Source organism: Ambystoma mexicanum, chromosome 11 (assembly GCF_040938575.1).
Source record: "Ambystoma mexicanum isolate Mex_15411 chromosome 11, UKY_AmexF1_1, whole genome shotgun sequence".
Lineage (NCBI taxonomy): Eukaryota > Metazoa > Chordata > Amphibia > Caudata > Ambystomatidae > Ambystoma > Ambystoma mexicanum.
The window spans coordinates 794,456,756-794,480,072 of record NC_090934.1 but is presented as its reverse complement, the minus strand read 5'-3'; the positions used below and the strand labels follow the sequence as shown (position 1 = coordinate 794,480,072).

The 23,317-nt window shown below is 45.3% G+C and overlaps 1 protein-coding gene across 3 annotated transcripts in view; it reads left to right on the top strand.

The window, feature by feature from the left end:
• The window catches only part of TUB (TUB bipartite transcription factor), a 1,920,898-nt gene that overhangs the window by 1,734,859 nt on the left and 162,722 nt on the right, over nt 1–23,317 (top strand). For all 3 annotated transcript variants that reach the window (XM_069623730.1, XM_069623732.1, XM_069623731.1), the window contains one exon: nt 6,053–6,244. In XM_069623730.1, coding sequence (XP_069479831.1) covers nt 6,053–6,244 — 192 coding nt within the window. The remainder of the gene's footprint in view (nt 1–6,052; nt 6,245–23,317) is intronic.

The following is a 23,317-nucleotide window of genomic DNA, read 5'->3' as shown; positions in this document are numbered from 1 at the left end:
GTATAACCCTGAATTCATCTATTTCAATACTTTTAAATTGGGAAGTCTTCTTTATGTCATGTGACTGGGTGGCCTGCCACAAAGAATCATTCTGACCCTTAGACTAAGTCCAAGGGTGTTTATGAAAATAACAGATGATCAGAATAGCTTCTGATTTCATGGTTCTTCTGGACCAGTTAGGGCCTGAGGGTAATTAGCTAGGGACATCCCTCTCTGTCTTGACTTGCCTGGTCTCATCCACACTGCCCTAACCCAGGCATCCCTAGTGGGGGGGGGGGGGGTTAGGAGTCCTCAGATTGGTAACCCCCTAACTGTTGTCTCTGACTGGGATGGCAATATGTCTCCCTATGGGTCTTACAGGTTTTCCCTAAATTTCCCCAACTTGCTTAGTAGCCTACTTAGTAGTCTTAGGGAGTTATGGATGGTGCCTTCTTCCTCCCGGTATCACGCTTGCTATAACTCTTACCTCCAACTACCACTTTACCTCATTTTCCTCCTTCCTCTCACTCACTCTACTCCACACCTCTTACTGTTCCTCTAGTTATAATCTGTTTCACTCTATGCCAAAGCTACTCCTATTCTCCTACTCAATGTCACTCTTCTCACTCACCGTCTATTACTGTTCCAACTTCCTTGCTCACACTATTCCTGTCCTACCTTTACTTCCCACACTTTTTACTGTCAGACTTGTCTATTCAATAGTGCTTGCTAGTGCCCTCTACTACCAATTACGACTCTTCTGCCTGTGTATCTCACTCGCTACCGCACTGTTCCTGCTACCTGCTGTCTTTACTCCCAACTACTTTTATTACTGCTCAAACCTCAGGGATATGGTGCCCTCCTCACCCCTTTCGCTATCACAGAACCCAGCAATATGGTGCCCTGCTCACCCCTTTCACTACCACAGGACCCAGGGATATGGTGCCCAGATCACCCCTTTCACTAAGACAGAACCCAGGGGTACAGTGCCATGCTCACCCCTCCAGCTATCATAGAACACAGGGATAGGGTGCACTGGTCACCCTTTTTGCTTTCCCCCACTCCTACCTCTACCCCCTTGTTACTCCTACTCTACCACTACTACTCACACTCTCCACTCTTATACACAAACACTCCACAGAAATCTGTTCTGCCCTCACCCAACTAACCCACAATAAAGACTTCACACAGGCTTACTTAAATACACCACCACCTCCCACGATTGGCCACTTACCTTAATGAATAGCTTACTTGGCTCCAGGGGTATGAGAGGGGAAGGCCAAGAGAGGGCTTAAAAAGGGATGGTAATCCCCACCCCTTTTCCAACATGGACCCTGTTGGGATCCAAGGACGCTGTATGGCTCAAGGCCTGCAGGGCGTTTTAAAATAATAATATTCCCTAGTGGAAAAGTGGGGAAAAAGGCTACTCTGGAGGCCTTTACTTAATATTTAAATAATAACTGATGGGCTAGTGGGCCCCCTTAGGGTGCAAACTCCAGCAGACACATTTTGCTGGAACCTTCCGGTGTGGTGATGGACACAACACCCCTTGGTGCCGTGTATATCCTTGCTACATCCAGTGGCCGGTGATGTGGACTTGACTTTTCCAGCATCCTTTGCCAGGGATGGTACCGCGATATCCAGCGTCTTCTCAGTGCACGTCTTCCCTGGCTACTATGCTGCTTCTGCAGCCTGGAGGCCGCCATCCCCGCATGTAAGGAGGGGTGCGGATGGGCCTGCCTAAACTGAGGCACCCCTGTTTGGTTGGGTGTTGGATTGGGGTGGTCTCCCTCCCCTTTTCCCCACTCCCTCTGCCCCCTTGACAGGGCCACCATTCTGTCCCTGTCACAGTCATCAAGGACATTCCAGTGATTGGTTTTGGCACATTTTTGTGGTGCTAAGCACCTCCATAAGGCCAAAACAACTGGCAATACTTGGAAACAACGGCCAATGCGCAATGTGTTACTTTGAAATGCCCTTCCGCCAATGTTTGTGGGTCTTGAATTATTTGGTTAATGAGGAGTACGATTTTGTATAACATATTCCCTTCTTCAGTAGCTCACATTGATCTTTGTTTATGTTCTCAGCTTCCCTGGTGTGCCTCCAGCTGCTCCATTCACAGCAGATAGAGGCAGAGTAATGGTTTTCTGCTTCTGCCTGCCATGCACCAAGGAACTGGCAGCACATGGAAGAGGCTAAGCACATAACAGAGCATAAAATGTTAAGAGACAGTGGTGTGGTGGAAGTCTGGCTCCTCTGCCTCTCATTATTACACTAACAGCATAGACACAGTGACTGACAGAGGAGGAGTCCTCAGCTGCCAGAAAGCGTGTCCATGTTGTGGAAGAGAGGGAAATCAGGTCCTCCCTGGCGGTGCAGGGTGACGGTGTTCTCACCCTCACCAAGTGCAGGACTGCCACAAAGGACGAGATGGCCCCCCTCCTCCGTTGCTCTAACAGGGCAGACACACAGACTGACAGGAGAGCAGTTCTCTCTTCTCAGCATTGGGAAAGGGAGGGTCATCTGGTCCTCCATAGTGATACATGGTGTGGGTGTGAGAAGGTAAGTGTTTGTGTGTTTTTATTTTATGTAATGTGTCTGCATGTATGCATGCATACATGCAGACACATTACATAAAATAAAAAAAACGTACCTATTTGCACCCTCACCACTTGTCGTGCCACCACGTAGGACCAGATGGCCATCCCCTTCCTTTCCGCAACATGGACACGCTGACTGACAGCTGTCAGTCAGCATGTCCGCGTTGAGGAGGGGAGGGCCATCCAAGGACCAGATTTCACTCCAGTCCTCTATGAAACATGGACACGCTAACTGACAGCTGTAAATCAGTGTGTCAACATTGCGTAAAGGAGTGGAGGGGCACCTGGTCCTCCATGGCTACTCACTGTGATGGTGCAAGCAGGTAAATGTGTGTATACATGTGTGCCTGTATGTTGTTGTGTTTGTTTTTGTGAATGTGTGCATGCAAGGAGTTTGATGTATGAATGCGCGGGTGAAAGTCATGTATGTGTGTGTGTGCATGTGAAGGGCACACAGGGCCACTTAATTTAGGTGTGGGCCCTTCATCCCCTAACAGCCCTCACTCATTATTACGTGGCTGAACTGGCCTACATGTAGGCCACGTATTAACACTTACCATGTTTACTTTACCTAAGGCGTAAAGCAAACATGCTAAGTGTTACTATGTAGCCTAATTCTAGGCTGCATGTTTTGCATGCAAGCAATTACACCTTACTCACTTCAAAAACTAATGGCTGAGACCTTCTGAGATTTAAAAGGACTGCAGAGAAAATATATTGCGCCATTTTTGGAAACTTTGCATTGGTGCATGCGCAATTAGCAATAGGGCAAAAACAGTCCAAGTGCAAAAAGCCTATTCTTTTATATGGTGTGTTTTGAGTTTGATAATAAAGTGACTCAGGGCATGTGAGGAATTGTCATCTGGCTTGGGGTGTAGAAGCTCTGGCTTTTTCAATTTGTATTAATTAACACAATCATGCAGGTAATTCCATCTCAGAAGGGGGGCTTGCAAATCAGAAAACCCTTTCAGTAAGCTCCATGCCAAAAGCATAAAATGCACTTTTGACCTGCTGCACCAATCTTCTAATCTGCAGCTCCTGTTCTTCAGTAACACAGAGAATGTTCAGAGGTCAAAGGTGCCCTGTTTGACAGCTTCTGTGACAGCCATGTCACTGCAGTGCAGAGATTTCATGTAACTTGTTAAAAATGCCACAATATTATCATAAACACCCAAACTGGTGGAAGGGTAATCTGAAAATATAAGCCATACCCTCAGTCCTATGATGGTGGAGGGTTTATATAATTATTAAAAGCCATATCTGACCTGAACCATACACATGTCATCAATGTGAACCCAACCCAGCTGTGGAAGGGTTGTGTGTGTTCTAGTCAGACAGCCTGTCCCTGTCGGCTCGCAGGACAAGAGATCGAAAGACTATGCTTCTCTTTTGATCCTTTGTGAGGTTGGGTAACAACTCTCTCCGGCAAAACAGCTCCTCAGCAGCAGCTGTCCTGGGAAACCTATATCAAAGGGTACACCCTATACGAAAGGATTAGAATCACACCAGGGTGCGACATACCAAAGGACTTTTGATGCTATGGATCTGAGAATGTGGTGGGTTAGTTAGCTAGAAGGAGCTCAGCACAGTTGGCGAAAGGTTCCACCATCTTGTTTCTCTATGTTCCTTTCCTTCCTTCCTGTTTCCTCCACTTCGTTTAACACAAAGCACTTTGGGTATTATGCAAGAAGTCAAAGACCACTTGTCAAAAGGAAAGAGCTCTGACCCGTTAAGGCTGGCTTGCTTTGTTCAATTATCTATGAATGTTTGCCTACAGAAGAGGGAGTCTCCCACTCCTTCTCGGATTCAACTTTAGGACAATACAGGAAGAATGTATTTGGACTTTGTTTGGGAGATTTGATCTTCCCAAAGTCCTCCACCAGCGCGGTGAAGATTGAGTGTCCAAGTCAGAGGCAAGCTCTGCTACATAACAACTGCCAGGGCACATGGAGCAAGATCTGCCTCTCTACCAGCTGCACCGGAATGCAGGACCTCACTGGAGGTGAAGGACCCTTGCATGTGTTTTCCAGCCTTTTCTGTGTTGGGAGAATAACATTTTTTGTAGAATACTAACCAATTAACCAACTAGGGAATCAATGGTTGTGGAATGTATGCTGAGTGTTCTTGTTCTTTTGCAAATATATGTCCAAATTGGTAAAGTGGGCACACAAGATTATGGGTAAATCCAATTTTGGTTAGACTTAAAGATAAAGAGACAAATGGAAATATTATGTCCAGAATTTATATAGACCAATATATAACCTGAATTTAATTTGTTTTATGCATATCTTTTTCATAGAATCACTACTTTGCCCCTGATGAACAGTATTATCGTGAAACGTGTTGGGCTTTTCTAACAACAAGAATAAAAGAAGAACTTGTGATAACAAGCTAACTGTCATTTTGATTTTTTTTTCTGTAAATACTTATAATAAATTGAATTGTTTACCTTATATACAGAATATTAGGAAAACTACCTAAAATGTTTTAGTCTGATCTATTCAGGCCTCAGATAGTCTTCAGGGGACGGGAGTTCCCAAATTGCAAACCTTTTCTCTTTCCCTTTGTCTTCAGCCTAGATGCCAAGGTTGTATGTTTCTCCTCTGCAACTCAAATACACAGTAAAATTGTAACCTACCATCAGAACAGAAGTTATCAGACCAAATGTACAGTACTTTTTAACAACAAGGTGTGCTTATTGTTTCCTTCATTGCACACTCGGTATTTCGCTAACATGTGAATGCTCATAATGCTACAATTTAAATGCTCCAACTTCCATTGTAGCAATAGTCGGCATTGCTCATCTATTGTTGAAACATTGTAGAAAGTGTAGTAGTGATACATTGTAAATACTGTTCAACTCACTCCAATCACTACTTATAACAGTGACACAGCATTAACCGACTTGCAATCTTTTGTTTGAAAATAGCTGCTGTGGGCCTGCATTGGATGGAGTCTTTGTGCACCATTTTACATCTTAAAGACACTAGCCATTGTGATCACTTGCAAACGTGCCTTTAAACCTGGGGCAGTCTAAAGAAATATTGTTTGTGTTGCACCTCTAATTTCTATAGCAGTGGGACATAGCGTGTCATGATGATCATGGGCCTGCTGTTTGGGCATCAGTGTCATAAAGTAGTAAGGTAATTTCAGGCCCCCCAGTCACAGCAGAGCTACTACTTTCTTTTGTAGGTTTTGGATGGATTATCGACGTTCTGGCAAAGTAATTTTGGCATGACCTGCTATTCCCGAGCCACCCCTCTGCTCTATGAAGTGTGTAAAGGCAGGATTACAATCTGCCACGACAGAGGCCTCCGAGTGCACACAGAGCTCAGTCTCGGCCATCAACCTCAGCCAAAGGACTCAGTCAATATTGGGCTCTTAATAGCTATTTCCTGGTCTTACAATCCAGGAGAAAAGTTCACTTTCCCAACAGTGACCTGATGATGCATCGTCTCTCTACCTTTTTCTAGGAAGCCGCCTCTGCCCCCAGCCCTCCTTCAAACGAGCCTGTCATAGATGTTGATGACCTGGAAGAGTTTTCCATCCGACCAGCTCCACAAGGAGTCACCATCAAATGCCGAATCACCAGAGACAAGAAGGGGATGGACCGAGGGATGTACCCAACTTACTACCTCCACCTGGAGAGGGAGGATGGTAAAAAGGTCAAAAATATACTTGAATGTCATATCTAATCAACATGTGAAAAACAGAGAGATTCTGTGGAGTAATTGTGTGTATGCTGTTTAATGGGCATACAGAGAAAATAATTTTAAAGACAAATCATAGATGAAAGCATTGTCATTACACATATTTTTGTTTAAAACAGAGTTAATTAGTATTGAATTATTTGCTTAGAAGAGTTTTGTCAACAAACTCTGGGACCTTATAGATATGTTTGTTGGCATCCCCAAGATGTATTACCCAATAATGTGAATCAACACTAAGCAAAACCAGGCCATTTATGATCTTGTGGGCCCTGGGCATGTACAAATCTGGTCCCTCTTTATAACAACCATTGACAAAGCCAATAGTTTTGGCGTTTGTAGTTCTTTATTGCATTATCCATTTATAATGGGCTATATTTATAATGGGCTAAGGAATGAGGAATGACAATGCAGGGTGGAAAGACAGTGCAAGCAGAATGACAGCACAAGGAGGAGGGAATGACAATGCAAGGTGTAAGACCTAAGACATCAGTGGGGCGCAAGCAGAACGGGGGTACTGGCTCAGGGCCATGAGAGTATTTCTGTGCCACTGCAGCAAGCCCCTCCACAAAAGGCCACCAAGGTATTGTGCGACTTGGGGTGATAGGTGGTAGAGGTGACAAAGAGTCCTGGTTCAACCACCTCTAGCATTCTGAGGCACCCCAGGAAGAAACATAACTTTTGTATTTCTTTAGGTACCTTACCAGTCACACTTTTCTCACACAAAAATAGAGGCATGCAGCAGTTAGCAAGAGCCACTTTCACCCTGAAGACCGCAGGGACACCCTGATGTCCTGGGACTACTTCACCCAGTACTGCAGAATTTGCCATGCTGTGGGGTCGGGATTCACACCGAGGAAGAGGCCTGATGAGAGAGAGAAATACCTCAACAAATATCATGCTGGCACATTGCAGAGCAATCTGAGCCAGAATAATAACTCTGTTTTGTCTTTGGTTTCAAGTTTACAATCCCCAGTTTTGATCATTCGCCCTAAAAAAACACAAAAATAAAAAAATATATAAATTTGAAAACACCTAACAAATAAATGTACAAAAAGGAAAAATAAAGAAAAAATAACGGTTACCAGTTTATATAGCATGTTATGCTGGAATCTTCCCATCTTTAAACACTGTAATGAATCATGTTAATATTATTGTTACCCATTTGAAATATAATACTATTTCCTGCGAGGCATTGAAACTGCTGTGTGAGTATCTTTAGTCAGAAAAGCCATTTGACCTATTTTCTGGTGGCCAGACAGTAACCCATGGTCTGGCTGAGCTATTTATTTAGGGATCCAAAGGCATATTGGGTCCCACCAGTGTGAGACAGGCGTGGTATCAAGGGAGACACAGACCTAAAAGTAACAGTTCAGAAACCTTTATTATAAAACTGTGTGGGAATGGTGTAAAGTCTGCCTGGCCATAACTTCCCTCAACTGATGATTCTTACGGCCCTCGATGTCCGTGAATCCAAAACCAAAGTTCGTCTTTGTCCAAACCAATGCTTACCCTCACTCTTAAACCAAATGTTATAGGAGATTTTCTTGAAGGAAAAATGGTGACTAAAAAAACACTGCTGGTTACAGGTAGTCTTACCAATAGGTGTAGTTCTGCCAGTTCAAAATAGTTTAACTGAAAAGGGTTGCCCTTGGAACCTTCCACATAGAGCTCTTGCCGTAGCGAGGGTAAGCTTGCCCCAGGAGGATCCACTATATATGTCTTTCAGGCCCAGTAGCCAGGGCTTTTGGCCTTGTCCACTGAATAATTTAAAACACTACCCGGTCACTAGCCATGGCCTTCGGCCGTGTCTACTGTACATGTCCCCCAATATGTTTCTTTTGGACTCCCTAGGTGGCTGCAACCGAAGACCATGGCCACTGCACATGTATTTTGGCCCACTAGCCTTTGGCCCTGCCCAGTGAGCATAGCCTTTGTGCTCACTGGCCAGGGCCAAATTGCATCCCTTGACATGTTGCCCCAATAGGCTACCCCACACCTCACTTTAGCTGCAAAATTCCACTTTGTATAAATCCTATTTTTATACCTTTCTTTTAAAAAAATATTGTTTTCCCATAACTGTGGTTATATCAGCAAAAACCTACAAATAACCCTGAATATTTCAAAAATATTCGTGGTTATTATATCGGTGCTGCACTTCCAAAAATATGGAAAAAATAACCTTCGATATGAAAAATGTTTCAAGCTATTAACTTGGCACCCAGCCCTGACCCAACTCCCCATTTTCACATGGTGCCCTCTTTCACCCTCCGCACATCTATCCTGATGCCATTTCATCCTTTTCCATCCATCTCCTGCCTGCCTCTCTCTTATCTGATAGGGCCAGCAAAATGTTACAAGGGAGAAACAAGAATTAGTACCCAGTGAGAGTCAAGCAGAATGCAACACACATTCTGATTGGCTCTCGCCAGGTCCTTACCCGGCCGAGAATCCTTCGATTCTCGGCTGGGATTCCAGCTGCCTTGTCCTCGGTGGGGGGCGTGGCAGCCCCTCAGCCAATGAGGAGGCTCGAAGCGGGGCCATCCCTGCTCTGAGCCTCCCCACGGCTGAGAGGCTGCCTTCGTCCCCCGCCGGGGACTCAGGTAAGCTTTTTTTTCTTCCCTTCCCTTCCTCCTCCCTGCCCTCCCCACCCTACTTTCCTGCTTGCTCCTGCGTCCCCGGTGGGGGGCGATAGCAGCCTCCAGGAGTGTGGAGACTCAGAGCGGGGCCATACCCGCTCCGCGCCGCCACACGGCTGGAAGCTTCCATCGTCTCCCGCCGGGGACGCAGGTACGATTTTATTTTTTTTGTCCCCTCCCTCCCAACCCCACTTACCTTCTGCTTATTTTTCTTTTTCGGGAGCGGACGCGCTGGGAGCACTTTTGTTCCCAGCGTGTCCGCTCCCGATGGCCGCCATGGAAAGGGAAAACGGACTCCGTTTTTCCTTTGCATGGCGCCCATTTTCTTGGTTGTTTCTTTTTCTTTTTTTTCTGTCCCAAAACGCTGCAGCGCTTCGGGACAGAAAAACATGCTTTTAGTGCCCCGGTCACACGCATAACTTTGTGCTGCTCTTTTAATTTTGTGCTAGGTTCTCACAGTGGCACTAGAAACTGCGTGGCCCTTTACAATTCATGCTGAGTTCTCACAGTGGCATGAGAAACTCTACAGTGCTCTTTTTTATATGCTGGTGTTGCGGAATGGCGAATTGGAACGAAGCAGATCGAAAACATACAGATTTCACTATGCGGCTGGTGGAACGCAATCTAATCATTTCATCTAGCCCTATAGCAGACATTGGTATCCCTAATCCAGTCTGTGTAGGAAAAATAAAGAACATATACTACGGAGGAAAAAAACACAGATCCGCTTAACAAAGTGGACCTAGGGAATCAAAAATCTTAAGCCAAAAACGTAGCCAAAGGTTGGTGAATGCATACGTCATTGCCAGAAGACAGAACAGAGAATACTGTTCACTGACACACGGGCCACAGTGAGTAGCAACGTTGCTTGGTTGTAAGTGGATTTTACTTCCATGTGTGGAACGTCATTGACACTATGAATTCTGGGAATTGTGTTCCTGGTACCAGATGACGATCACATAGCTGTCAGGTTAGCTTCCAAGTGACTCATCGATTTCTTCTTGCATATGAGGGCAGGACAGGATCCACAAAAGTCAGTACCTTCCTTTACTCGGCACACAGATCTGCGCATATTGTGAAAGTTGTCCTATTTATTTGCATTTTATTCTGTGTGAAGTAATGCCATATTTTGGATTTTCATTGTGGACTAACATCACGCAGGCTAGGTTCTTCTGAATGTGGTGCTGGTGGTGGCAATAATGGTCTTTTAGTGTGCACCTGATGATATGTTCCACTTTCTGATCTTTGACAGGAAGGCTTTTTTTTTTTAAAGGGACTGTACACAGATTGGGGTTCATGCTTCCACTACTTCTTCCTCTGTCTGTCGTCACATTTTCCTCCTCTTCATCACTGGGGTTACTGCTTTGCATCAGCAATTTACATCCCTGTCTGGACTCTGATGGATCATAATCTTTATCTTGATCATCACCATCATCTGTGTCAATGTAAACTTCTTCCTTTTTTCAGTCTCCTCCTCAGTGTATGGGATTTGAGGAGACAAAGGCCTAGAACGTTCAATTTCAACGTGTAGTTCAAGTGCACTTTGTGTTGCTCTGTCGTGAATTGGATAGTGGATGAAAATGAAGTGTAACTTTCTCTGAAGGTCTGGATGCACAATCATAGTTTTCCAATTCCTGTGCATGTACTTGTACTGCAAGAACCTCAAAAGCACTTCAGGGGATGGTGGTGGGATGTGGGATTACCCCCAATTGGCCTTGTGATGCAACAGCATCAACAGTGCACACAGCAAGTGCTGCAGCTGGTGTAAATGGACCATAAGCAGCACCTCTCCCCTGCCTCTAGAGTATTTCTGTGCTCTAACCGTATTGTTGGCTCCTAAGCAGTTCACTCAATTCCAGAAATGGACGGTCGCTGGTAGACATATCTCCTCCCTCCTTGGATGTCTGTAACTTTCTTCCAACTCAAGTGCCACATCACTATCTCAGCACACAAAAGCAAAAGCTCGGGAAATGGATTCTCTGCTCCTCCCTGTACCTAAGTGTCCCCCAGGGGCACCTGTGAAGTTCACTCAAATCAAGAAATGGACTGTCATTGGTAGTTATCTCCTGCCTCTCTGGATGTCTGCAACATTCTCCCCCCCCAAGTATCACGTTGCTGTCTAAGCACACATTAGCACCAAGGGACTCTCTGATTCTCCGTACACCTGAGAATCGTGGTAGGACAATTGTGCAATTCCCCCGCAGCTTATGAGGTGTTATCTCTTGTCATGATTCCCTGCATTTCTGCACCCAGGTTTCAACTTGGGACATGTTCACTATGCACTTGTTCACTTCTAGACTCTGTATGTCTTGCCTCTCAAAAGGTATGTCACTTTTCCCTGCCAAGTGTCACTGTTAGTTTCTCCAGATGCCAATAAGTCTCACAAAAAAAAACGAAAACATGTGTGTGTATGTCACACAACCAGACCACAAGCTGATCTCACTCTCAGGCACCCCTGCCCCCTACACTGGTGCCACTTGTATATAAATGCTCTGTGCTCCCTTTTATAATTTCAGCTATTTACAAAGAAAACATCTGTTGAATAAGAGAGCAGCAATGTGCTCTAAGGAGTGGCTCTGAGTAAACCATGCACCGAGCCTCATTTTAACTTGGCCTGTGTGGTAAAAAAAAAGTTCTGGTATTCATGGATACTGGCCCTTTACCGCACCGCCCACTACGGGTTTGCCGGTGGGGCACCTGGGTTACCTCCAGCAAAATAGAGGTAAGCTAGGGACCCTACCGGCAAAAAAAGCCATCATTACCGGCACCTGCATTGCCTATAGTACTCCATGAATGGGGATTAACACAGTCCCTCCAGCACCGTAATCGGGTGGCGGGTTCTGGAAATGATAACTACATTTGCCAGTATCCTGACGTCTCTACCACCAGGATACCAGCAGAGGTAGAATGAAGCCCACTATTTCTTTTTCCACTCTTTCTAAACCAAGTTAAAATAAAATAAAACTTTTCTGAAATTAAAATGATTCAACTACAAAAATAAAGTGCTGTATTTAAAGTAGATGTGGGGTGAAAGGAAAAATGGCTGTGATTTAAGCAAACCTTCGGGCATAGAATACTCTGTACATTATCTGTAAAGTGAATGACCCAGGCAGGAAGTGCAGGTTTGAATGTGGCTCAAATCAGCTCGGCCACCAAAGGTCTCCTCCCATATAGCCAATTGGTTTGAACTTTTGGTTTGAAATGTCATAGTTTCGTCCTTGGTTCAAAGGTTTCAAACCACCTGAAATTCGTGTGATTTGAAGTTTGAAGTAATATGTTTGCACAGGCTTAGTCATGAATATGCAAACAAATTATAAATATAAATTAAAAAAAAAATATTGCCCGTAAGGAATTTTGGGGAGATTCAGTAAATCAAGTGTATTCCTTACAGCATGGCAATACAGCTTGTGACAATTTGGGGTTTTATTGTTCAGCACCCCTATTCTCCTTGTACGCTTAAGGAGATGGTATGGTGTACAAAAGTACATCATGGGTGCGGGTGCAGTTGTAAACTGACCACACCCTTTCTGGCAGTTAAATGTGTGATACATGGACAGGTATCATGAATCTGCACCTGGAACAAACAACTTCAATTATCCTGTGAGGAAGCAACCCCAACCTTGCTTGTCTTTGGCTTCCCTTTCCTCTCTCATCTCTGTCATTCTGCTCCTTTTCCCCTTGCAGTTGCGGTCTTGGGGGAATATCACAGTGATCACCGGTCATGTTATGGGCTTTCTTCCTTAAGACTAATGTCACTCATTTGGTAAAAGTACACAAATGGAGCAAATATGTAGGTTTCACAAATATCTTAAGAGTTAGGCATGCATGTCAAACTGACCCTACCAGAATAGCTCTCTTAACTGGTCCATCTCTGCCACCTTTCCATGATGTTCTGAGTCTTTAGTCCTCTTATGTCTACAGGGCTACTTTAGTAGCTAAATTGGAGTTATTTGAATCCCATAGGTAAATACATGCATGACCAGGGAAATCTGTAATCTGCATGCAAACAAATCAAGCTAGCTTTGCAGAAAATGCGCTTCCCACTTTACTCACATAACCACTTTCTTTACACTTTAGTACGCACAATATGCTAAAATAGAGCTCTTGAACTTCGGTAGGCACTTCTCATTTGCAATTCTGCAAGGTATATAAATAAAGGAATACAAGTGCCAGAATGATATATGAAAAGGCACTTGAAGCCAAGACTGATTGATTAGTTCACATCTGGCATCAGACAACTTTAGATCCTGCCTATTGAATCAGAGGTTCTGGTGGTCAGTCAAATGGCGATGATGTGTTTATCTAAAAGAAAAGTGATGCGGTCATTCCTTGAATGCTGGCTTAATGGCCAGTAACTCAGTAGCGGAGCTGCGCAGGGCTAAACGTCTTAGACCATGTTATAGCCAGCGGATGCCTCGGGCCGCCTCATACAGTCAAACACACACGCACACAGAGTAATACCAGGAGACATGTCTGGTGCTGGTGGAGTCCCGGCGGCAACTGCCGTTTGGGACACATTTATTTAAACAGCACATGTGTGAGCCCAAACGAGGCTTGCGCATGCGTAAACGTGAATCCCCCGTAACATCCCTCCTTTTCTTTAAACAGAAACAAGTAACAAAATGGAACATAACCAGGACTCAACATGAGTCACTCAAGTCAGTGTTCTACCGGCTCAGTCCCCGGAGTCTATGATGTAGTCTTTGAATCGCACCGAGGGTTGTCTCCCCGGTCTCGTCGGGTACCGCTGCTACTCCCAGAGGTCGGCAGTGGCGCGACATCATTCGGTGAGGGCTCCCCCTCCCTGTCAGCCTCGGGGATGCCTCCTCGTGCTTCTGGCTCTGAATTTTCTTCAAGCGACCTTTCCATGGGACTGAAGTTTACTTTCTTGAAAAATGATTTGTTTCAGGTTAATGTTCCCCTTTCATTTGCCGCTGCTATCATCGACCCTTTTACATGAGTCACTGTCCAGGGTTGTGGCTCATACGTGAGCAACAATTTCCCTTCTGGATGGCGGTTCTTGACCAGCACAGTGTCACCCAAAGCCACCTCTTTTTCCTGTAGTCTTCTCCTCTCACTCTCCTTCTCATTCCTGGTCGCTCTTTCCTGCCTGACTCTGGTGTCATCGATCATGCCTGGTGCTCATGCTTCCGGTTCAGGGAGGTGCCCTCTGGGGCAGTGTCCAAACAGCGCTTCAGCTGGGGAGACCCCCGTCGATTGATGGGGAGTGGTTCTGTATTCTCGCAAGAAATCAAACGGGTTTCTTCTCAGTTCGCCCCCTCCATTCGCAGAGATCCGAAATATTTTGTTCAGTGTCCTCATAAATCTCTTCACCTCCCCGTTCACCCTGGGCCATAGGGGTGTTACCTTCCTGTGTTGTGTCCCCCTCTCCTCCATGTACTTTGCGAATGACTCACATTGTCTGAGCACAGGATGGTCGGAAACCCATGGGTCGCAAACATTTTCTCGAGGGCCAGAATGGCGTGATCGCACGCAGTGGAGTCTACCAGCTCTACTTCAGGGTACCTCGACCACTGGTCCATGACAGCCAGGAAGTACATCCCTCTGCCTGTTGAGCCAAAGTCAGCGTGTACAGTCCCCCAGGGGAGTTCACTTCTGTCCATAGATTTGATGGGAGGCGCCCTTTCTGCTAGGCTTGTCGCCTGACACGGTAAGCATCTCTGCACGTGCCCCTCCACCCGGTCTTCCATATCTGAAAACCACACCTTTGGTCTCAGTCTAGCCTTTGTCTTCGCCGAACCCTGATGACCTGTATTCACGAGTTCGAGTACTCTGGGTACCAGTGCATTGGGAACGACTATCTGTCTGCCCTGCAGGAGTAAGCCATCTTCTGAGATTGAGAGTTCATCTCTCACTTTCCAGAGTGCCTGTAGATCCCTATGCGCTCTTGTTTCCTGCCTGGTGTTGTTATTCAGGACTTCCTTCCACCCACCACTCCAGATGGCTGCCTGGATCACTTTGAAGATTTCATCTTCGTTGGACGCCCTGGCGACAGCCTCTCTTGACAGTGCCACTGGCATGGCTGCTTCCACAACGTTGTGTATGATTTCCTGACAGGCCACAACCTCCCCTTGGCCTTGCTCCCGTTTGTTATTTGGGTGGCGGGACAGGTAGTCAGTGGGGTTGTACGCTCCGGGCCTATACAGGAGCTTCACCCCATATTCTATGAGTGACAGAATCCAGCATTCTATGCATGGTGGAGGTTTTGATGATGCCCGGCCATGATGGGGATGAGAGGTTTGTGGTCGGTGACTACAACCACAGGCTTCCCAACAATGTAGAGGCGGAAGTGCCGGCAGCCCCACAGAATTGCAAGCGCCTCTCGCTCAATTTGGAAATATCTCCTTTCTGACAGAGCCTTGCTTGCGTACACAATTTGGCGAATGCTTCCTTGCGTGCCCGCGTGCATCAGTCCGGCACCCAACCCCATGGGGCTGGCGTCCACCACAATCTCGGACTCAACCGTGGGATCAAAGTATGCCATGGTGTCCTGATCAGACAGCGCCATCTTGATGTCTTGGAACACCTCTTGTTCCTTTTTGTCTGACATCCACGGCACCTCATTCTTTGTCAGAGCTCAGAGGGGTTCCGAGAGTGACGCAAGTCCTTTTATACAACAGCCGCAGTAGTTCACCATTCCAAGGAAGCTGTGCACTTCCGCTGGCGACTCAGGTGCAGCAGCCTTGCGAATGTCGCACATTTTTTCTGGGTCAGGCGAGATCCCCTTTGCGTGAAAGATGAATCCAAAAAATTCAATGCAATCTCTAAAGAATTCGCACTAGCTGCGGTGTAGTGTCAGACCAAGTTTATTCAGTCTCTGCAGTGTCAGTTCCAGCCGCTTCATGTGTTCCATTTCCGACGATGCGAACACCAACATGTCGTCACTCATGTTGATGACCCCACATATGCCAGCCAGTGCACCCCTGATCGTGTTCTGAAATACCTCGGCTGCAGAGGACACGCCAAAACCTAGATGCTTGAATTGATATAGTCCCTCATGGGTGGTGAAAGTTGTTATGTACCTAGATTCCGGGTGAAGCTCAAGCTGATGGTACCCGGAATGTAGGTCTAACTTCGAAAAGACCTTAGCCCCTTGCAGTTCACTGACTATATCGTCCAGCGTTGGGGTGATGTGGCGCTCCATTTTAATTGCCGCATTAGGTAACCTCATGTCTACGCAAATGCGGACAGCACCTGGTTGCTTGGGTTTAGGCGCTACTACTATGGGTGATACCCAGAGCGTGGGCGCTTCAACTTTCTCGATGATGTCCATCTCGATTAGACTCTGCAGTTCCTTTTCTACTTGGGGTCTGAGGTAGAAGGGAATCCTTCTATGCTTAAGAGCTGTAGGTCTTATAGTCTCGTCGATATGCAGGCGAACTGGTGCCGCTTTAAGCTTGCCCACCCCTTTGAAAATGTTCTCAAACCTGCTCAGGGGCTGTTAAATGTCCACCTGATATACTGCCAATGTAAAGTGGACGATGTTAAGGGTCGCTGATGCTGCGCAGTTCAGGAGAGAGTGTGGGCTGATGTTGGTTGTATTGGGTCCATGAGTAACTGGTGCAATGAATACTCCTTGGCTTGGCAGAGGCGTGTCACCTCCAAATGTGTAAATTCTGGCTTTTGACTGGTCCAGCTGCGGTGGGCCTGGGATTGCCTTGTAGTGCTACGTGGCCAGAACACACACCGATGCTCATGTGTCAATGAGGACTGGTGTTGTGGTGCCCTTGATGTCCAGTACACAGGTGGGCTGCCTCCTTTTCTTGGCACGCGTGGCGATGTTAGATATGAAGAAAATGTCTTTGTCATCTTCTTCCATCAGCAATATTGAGTCTCTGTGTGTCTTGTTCCAATGTGGCAATGCTCCTCGGCCTTCTTAAATTACTCCCAACCGCCCTCGCAGGACCCCTCTGCGTCGTCACTGGGGCTGCAGCTCGGCACATTCTCGCGTAGTGGCCAGGTGTATTGCACCTCCCACATACCCTTGATTTCGCAGGGCAGTCCTCGCCGTGTGGTAGATCGTACCCGCAATACTGGCACACAGCTGGGGATCCCTGAGCAGGCGTTGTATCTTGGCACTTTTGGCTCCATCGAGACTTTGATGTGGATGACTTCCCTAGAGCAAACGCCTCCTCCCCTTTGATGGGGCGTACAGCTGCATCCATTTTTGCCCCCCTGCTTTCTGCCAGTTTGTATATCCTGCCATTGTCTAGGATCTGGACTAAAGTCCTTCCGGGCTCCCGCAGGATCTGCCTACGTAACTTGCTTGAGGTGCATCCTTGTATTAGCTGGTATCTGATCATCATCTCGTCATTGTCCCACCGACATGCGCTCGAGAGCTGACGCAGTCGTGCACAGAACTGGTCCAGGCACTCTTCGTCGTGTTGCTTTTCCCCACACATCACAAACCTGTCAAAGTCCACATTTGAAAGCGGAATGAAGTGATTCCGAAGCGCAGTCTTGACGGCGGCATATTTTACCACTTGAATGTTTAGGGACTCATAGATGCGTAGCAACTCAGTTCCTGCGGTGTACAGAAGCGTAGCAACTTTTGCATTGTCATCATCTTCCCCTGTCGATCTGAAGAACATGTCCAGCTTCTTAACCCAAATGAGCCACTTGGGCCCCAACTTGGAGGGTGGGCCTGAGGTGTCGAAGTCTGGCATGGGTTCCAGAGAGCCATGCTGCCGACGTGGCATTCTTGCCGGTGCTGCAGTCTACCCATCAGTGTCACTCATCGTCGCAAGTCGCACAGGCACCTCACGTATGTAACTGAGGCCGCAAACCTGTTTTTCTAGGGTGGCCCTTTCTTGTTGATCACTGACCTGGATGCTTTGCCAGTGTGTTATGCAGGTTCCTTCTTCAGTGACCCACTTGAGCTTGGCCTTTGGACTTGTATTGCTGGCTCTTCGTTTTCATTTTGAAGAAATGGGCCTCACAGCCGAAAATCGCGGCTTCCCAGCTTGGAGAACCACGAAAGTTCCAATAATTGTTGTGTGAATGTGTGGGCAGCGCATGAGCACCCTCGCGGGCCACAACTGCTCCACGAATAAATGGCCGACCTTCACATCGTCGGATTCGGGCTGCGTCAGAGGAAGGATTGATAACACGTTGCTCGCATGTGCAAGCGTGATCCTCCCACGAGCATCCATCCTCATCGCCAATGTTATAGCTGGCGGATGCCTCGAGCCACCTCATACAGTCAGACACAAACGCACATGAAGTAATACCCGGAGACACGTCTGGTGCTGGTGAAGTCCCGGCGGCAACTGCCGTTCGGGAGCACATTTATTTAAACAGCGCATGCGTGAGCCCAAACGAGGCTCGTGCATGCGGAAATGCGAATCCCCCCGTAACATCCCAGAAGGCCATAGGTGTAGATTATCAGTCTCTTGATCTCGCTGAGATAGGACTGCCACCATTGATGTACTGAAAGCATCTGTCTCCACAATGTGTGGGCTCTCTGGGGTAGGATAATGAAGGCTAGGTGCAGATGTAAGCTAGTTTTGCAGAAAATGCACTGTCAAATTTACTCACTGTGACACATCTTTGGATGTTATTCCTTCTCCCCTAGGGAAAGCCCCTTCCCATGAGGTCAGGGAAGTGAAAACACTAACCCATAGTCCCCCTTGTGGTGTTACTCAGTGGGTGGATCTCATGCGAGGGATCCCCCCTGTGGGACTAGGGACACACAAACGCACACAGAGTAATACTCAGAGACACGTCTGGTGCTGGTGAAGTCCCGGTGGCAACTGCCGTTTGGGAGCACATTTATTTAAACAGCGCATGCGTGAGCCTAAACGAGGCTCGTGCATGCGGAAATGCGAATCCACCCGTAACATCCCAGAAGGCCATAGGTGTAGATTATCAGTCTCTTGATCTCACAGAGATAGGACTGCCACCATTGATGTACTGAAAGCATCTGTCTCCACAATGTGTGGGCTCTCTGGGGTAGGATAATGAAGGCTAGGTGCAGATGTAAGCTAGTTTTGCCGAAATGTACTGCCAAATTTACTCACTGTGACACATCTTTGGATGTTATTCTTTCTCCCCTAGGGAGAGCCCCTTCCCATGAGGTCAGGGAGGTGAAAACACTAACCCATAGTCCTCCTCGTGGTGTTACTCAGTGGGTGGATCTCATGCCGAGGGATCCCCCCTGTGGGACTAGGGACGACTGTCCAGGAAGAACATGGTTTGCCCAATACATATCCCAACCTCCCTCATCCTCTTACCCTATACAGGGTCCCATAATACTACACACTCCCATGTACTTGCGTACGGTAGATGGTTTGGCCCCCTAAAAGAGTACTGGGACAACGAAGAGTAGGGACCACCTATGTGTGTCTTATATGGAAACTGGGACGATGAAGAGTACAAATAACACAATTGAGAAAATCAATACTGAGATAAAGAGGCGTGGAGTAATAAAGAATAGCCCGCAGAACCAAGATCAACATTTTAGTCAATACGGACAATCTGTAAATCAGTTGAAGATGAAAAGGGAAGAAGGACTGAAGCAAAGGAGAAGCCCTCCCTTGAGCAAGGAAGCTGTGCCAAGCAAAAGGGGACAGGAGATCACAGTGCGAGAGCCACTCCAGTCGTGTCCCTTTTCAGTCTGCAGTGGGGAGGACAGACCTGAGGGCTGGAAAGAACAGAAGGCAGGAGGAAGGAAGCCACTGAACCATGCAGATGTGGAAGGAGCCTCCAGCCACACATCCTTCACCGAAGTAGAGTCACTGCAGCCAGCGAGGAACCCACGCGAGAAAGAGAGAGAGAATGCGGGGGACCAAACGGAACAGCAGAAACACTATGTACAGCAGAGAAGCCAGGTGTAGGGAAGCCACTGAGCCGTGTGGATGAGATGAAAGCCTCCAGCTGCCCAGCCTTCACCACTGTGGAGTTGCCGTAGCAAGAGAGGAACCTGCGAAAGAGACAGAGCACGGGAGACCGAATGGAATAGCAGGAGTACTCCGGGCGAACAGAGAAAACCCAGCAACGAACCCAGAGTTACCAGGGTTGTTTGGGGGAGCCAGAAAGGCATTACCTGTTTAGAAATACAGAGACTACCTTACGAAAAGGGAGTCATTCTCCCAGGCATTGTGAACACTGAAAGAATGTTTGGAATAAGGAGGGAATACCGTGACGCACCATTTTTATAAATCTAAACATGCAGTCTCTACCTCTTCCCGCGAAGTACCATCACCTTAAATATAGAGGCAGGGAGTTTCTACAGCCTATAATGTAGCGCAATAAATCGTTGAGCAAAAATAGCAAAAATAAACTTTACTGTAAATAAGTAAAAAAAGTTAAAATAGATGCATACATAAACTCAATAGACAGAATACACTTATACAGTTTATGACTCTCAAAATTGATAGGTGGGACACACCAATATGCAGTGGACAGGTAATTGCAAAATAGTGACTATTCACCTATCTCAGTTGTAGAACTCTTCTAGATAGTCAATTATGGTTAAAAGGGAGTATATTATTTACAGTCTCTTAGAGATACTGGTAACTCTGTATGTTAACTCTGCGTGGTTGAGCTTTTAAACACAAATTGTTTCAACTTTTAGGCGTTGGGTTTTTCTCAAGAGAGTCATAAACTGTAAAAGTGCATTTTGTCTATTGAGTTTATGTATGCATCTATTTTTACTTTTTTAACTTATTTATAATAACGTTTAATTTTGTTATTTTTGCTCAATGACTTATTGCACTACATCATAGGCTGTAGGAACTCTCTACCTCTATGCTTATTTTGAACACCGAATGAAACCTGAGAAGAACGAGGAGAAGGGAGTCATTTATAATAATTAATAATAATAATAATTTATGTGGCACTGTGAGAAACCTAAGAAAGACCAGGGGAAGTGAGTCATTCTGCAGGGCATTGTGATATTGTGAAAACAAGACCATACTTGGCAGGCTAGTGAACCAAGTTGTACCAAACATGGGGAAGGGAGTCTTTCCTCTGACTAGAGTAAACTCTGAAAAAGAGCCTAACAGAAACCTGGGGAAAACGGAACATTTTGTTGTACCTACGAAAGGTACTGCAACCTGGGGAAGGGCATCATTATCTCAGGAAATAGTCCCTCCACAGCAACAGCACCATCGCCACTCTCTGAGGAAATAGAGCCACTCTTCTGTATTAACACTCCTTTGATTCAGTTATAAGTGTAAGGGAAGGAAATAGGTTGTTAACACAGGCCCCTGGACATTTTAGTTATGGACATTCTGACACGTCCTTTGTATTTAGTTGAGGCAGAGAAAGCCCTCTTAGAGTTATGGAAAGTTAGGTTGTTCTCTTTTATTTTACTACAAATAAAAGTATTTGCCCAAAAACATACCACATGTGTGTCAGTCCCCTCCTTCCACACCCTTACATTACCCCACTTCATCTTTTACAATTTAGTTTGTAACACTATCCTAAAATAGAGCTTTTAAATCATGTAAGCACTTCTCATTTACAACCCTGCACGGTATATAAATACAGGACTACAAGTGGCAGAATGAAATATGAAAATGCACTTGAGGCCAAGACTGATTGATTAGTTCACATATGGGATCAGACAACTATAGATCCTACCCATTGAGTTGTACTATTTGCAAGACATATAGTGCAATTATGTCATTGTGCTACACACATTGCCAAGTTAAACATGACATTTTGTCTTTTTTTGAAGAGAAGTGTTTGCTCATCTTCCTGCTGAATTTATGATGACAAGATGACAGCAGATTAGATTTTCCCTTCCTAATACTGAAGGGAATGTGATCACATCCCCCGTGCAATGGAGACGAGAGATGATGAGTGCACTCATACATAGCTCCCGAGTAACTCTGATTGGAATGCAGATGACCATGTGATTGGCCTGTACAGATTAAACAGAGAGGATATCTTGCACTATTAGGATTTCCTGAAAGATGTTACTAAGCCCAACAGTGTCATTTTCACAGCTAGTCTAGGGTGAGTGGACAGGAAAGAAAGTTGTAATGGGATGTCCGAGCACTAATGGGAGCGTTTGGTTTTAATGTCTTTTAAAAAAAATATTTGAGCAGATGAGATGGAAGTATTAACATTGTTATATAACTCCCTCCTGTGCTCACCTATCCAGCCTCTTTTTCACAGGTGTCTTAACCTTTTTGAATTGAGCATGGTTGTACAAATGCAAACACAATTGGTTATGTTTGGGTAGGGTCAGCTTTCTTTCCTGTACCCTCACCCTAGACAAGCGGCTCACCATCGCATTCTTTGGTTGATACATATATAAGGACAGTTAGTATTGGTTGGTGGGACAAGCTATTGATTAGCCAATGAAAAATATGATTTCATATTTGGAGCGATACCCTTGTGTGAGATGATTGGGGAATCATATATAGTTCATCAGCCCAGGTGGATCCTCGTGTGGGAAAACAATCACTGATTACATCACTGATGGCAGAAGATGGAAGGCCACTCAGTATATATGTGCAAATATTTATAGAACCCCTATCATGGTACATTTATGCTTTAAGTACACTTAATCACAATTACACCATTATGTGAAACATTAAACAGCTATCCATCGATTATATCAGAACTTGTGGAGCTTTTATTTGTACTATTGTGGCAGAAGACATTCATTAAATTATACATTGGCAATGTTTGATACATATCTTTAGTTTCATTAAAAAGCAATCCATTTAAGAAGTCCATTGCAAAGATTGTAGTTGGTTGTGGCAAATATAAGTAAGATATGTCTACCATAAAATAATATGTGTATACCGTAATACAAAAGTAGTATCATTAAATAGAAATAAACACATGTTGCACTCTGATTGTTTAGAATATCTTCTATATCTGATTACTATAAGAAAAGGCTGCACATGTAGTTTTGTAAGTGACATGAGAAAGGGCTACAAAATGACAGATTTGTATGTATTGGCATATATTTTAAGATTTGTAAATATGGGTATTTTAAAAAAATATGACTTCTCCAAATGTAGAAAGTTTCCAAATTGAACATTCATTTGTGGACCAATAATTAGATGTAGATAACGTTACATTTCTGTTGTGTAAGTGATATACACATTAAAATTAACATAAAAAATATACAATATAAAAAATAGATATTTTAAATATTACCCTACGTTACAATATATTTTCTTTGGTATGTTCTTCCAACTGTATAACATACACTACATTAAAATAAATTACAGGTAAATAAAGGTTACTTTATATTTACAACAAACAATGATGTGCCTTCATATAATGTATATGTATTTGAGGTTAAACCCATGTCATATATGATGTAATTAGTGATGTCGCCAGTGATGTCATCAGTGATGTCATAATTGTGGTCATAGGCTGCACAACAGGGGGCTCGAATGTTAAG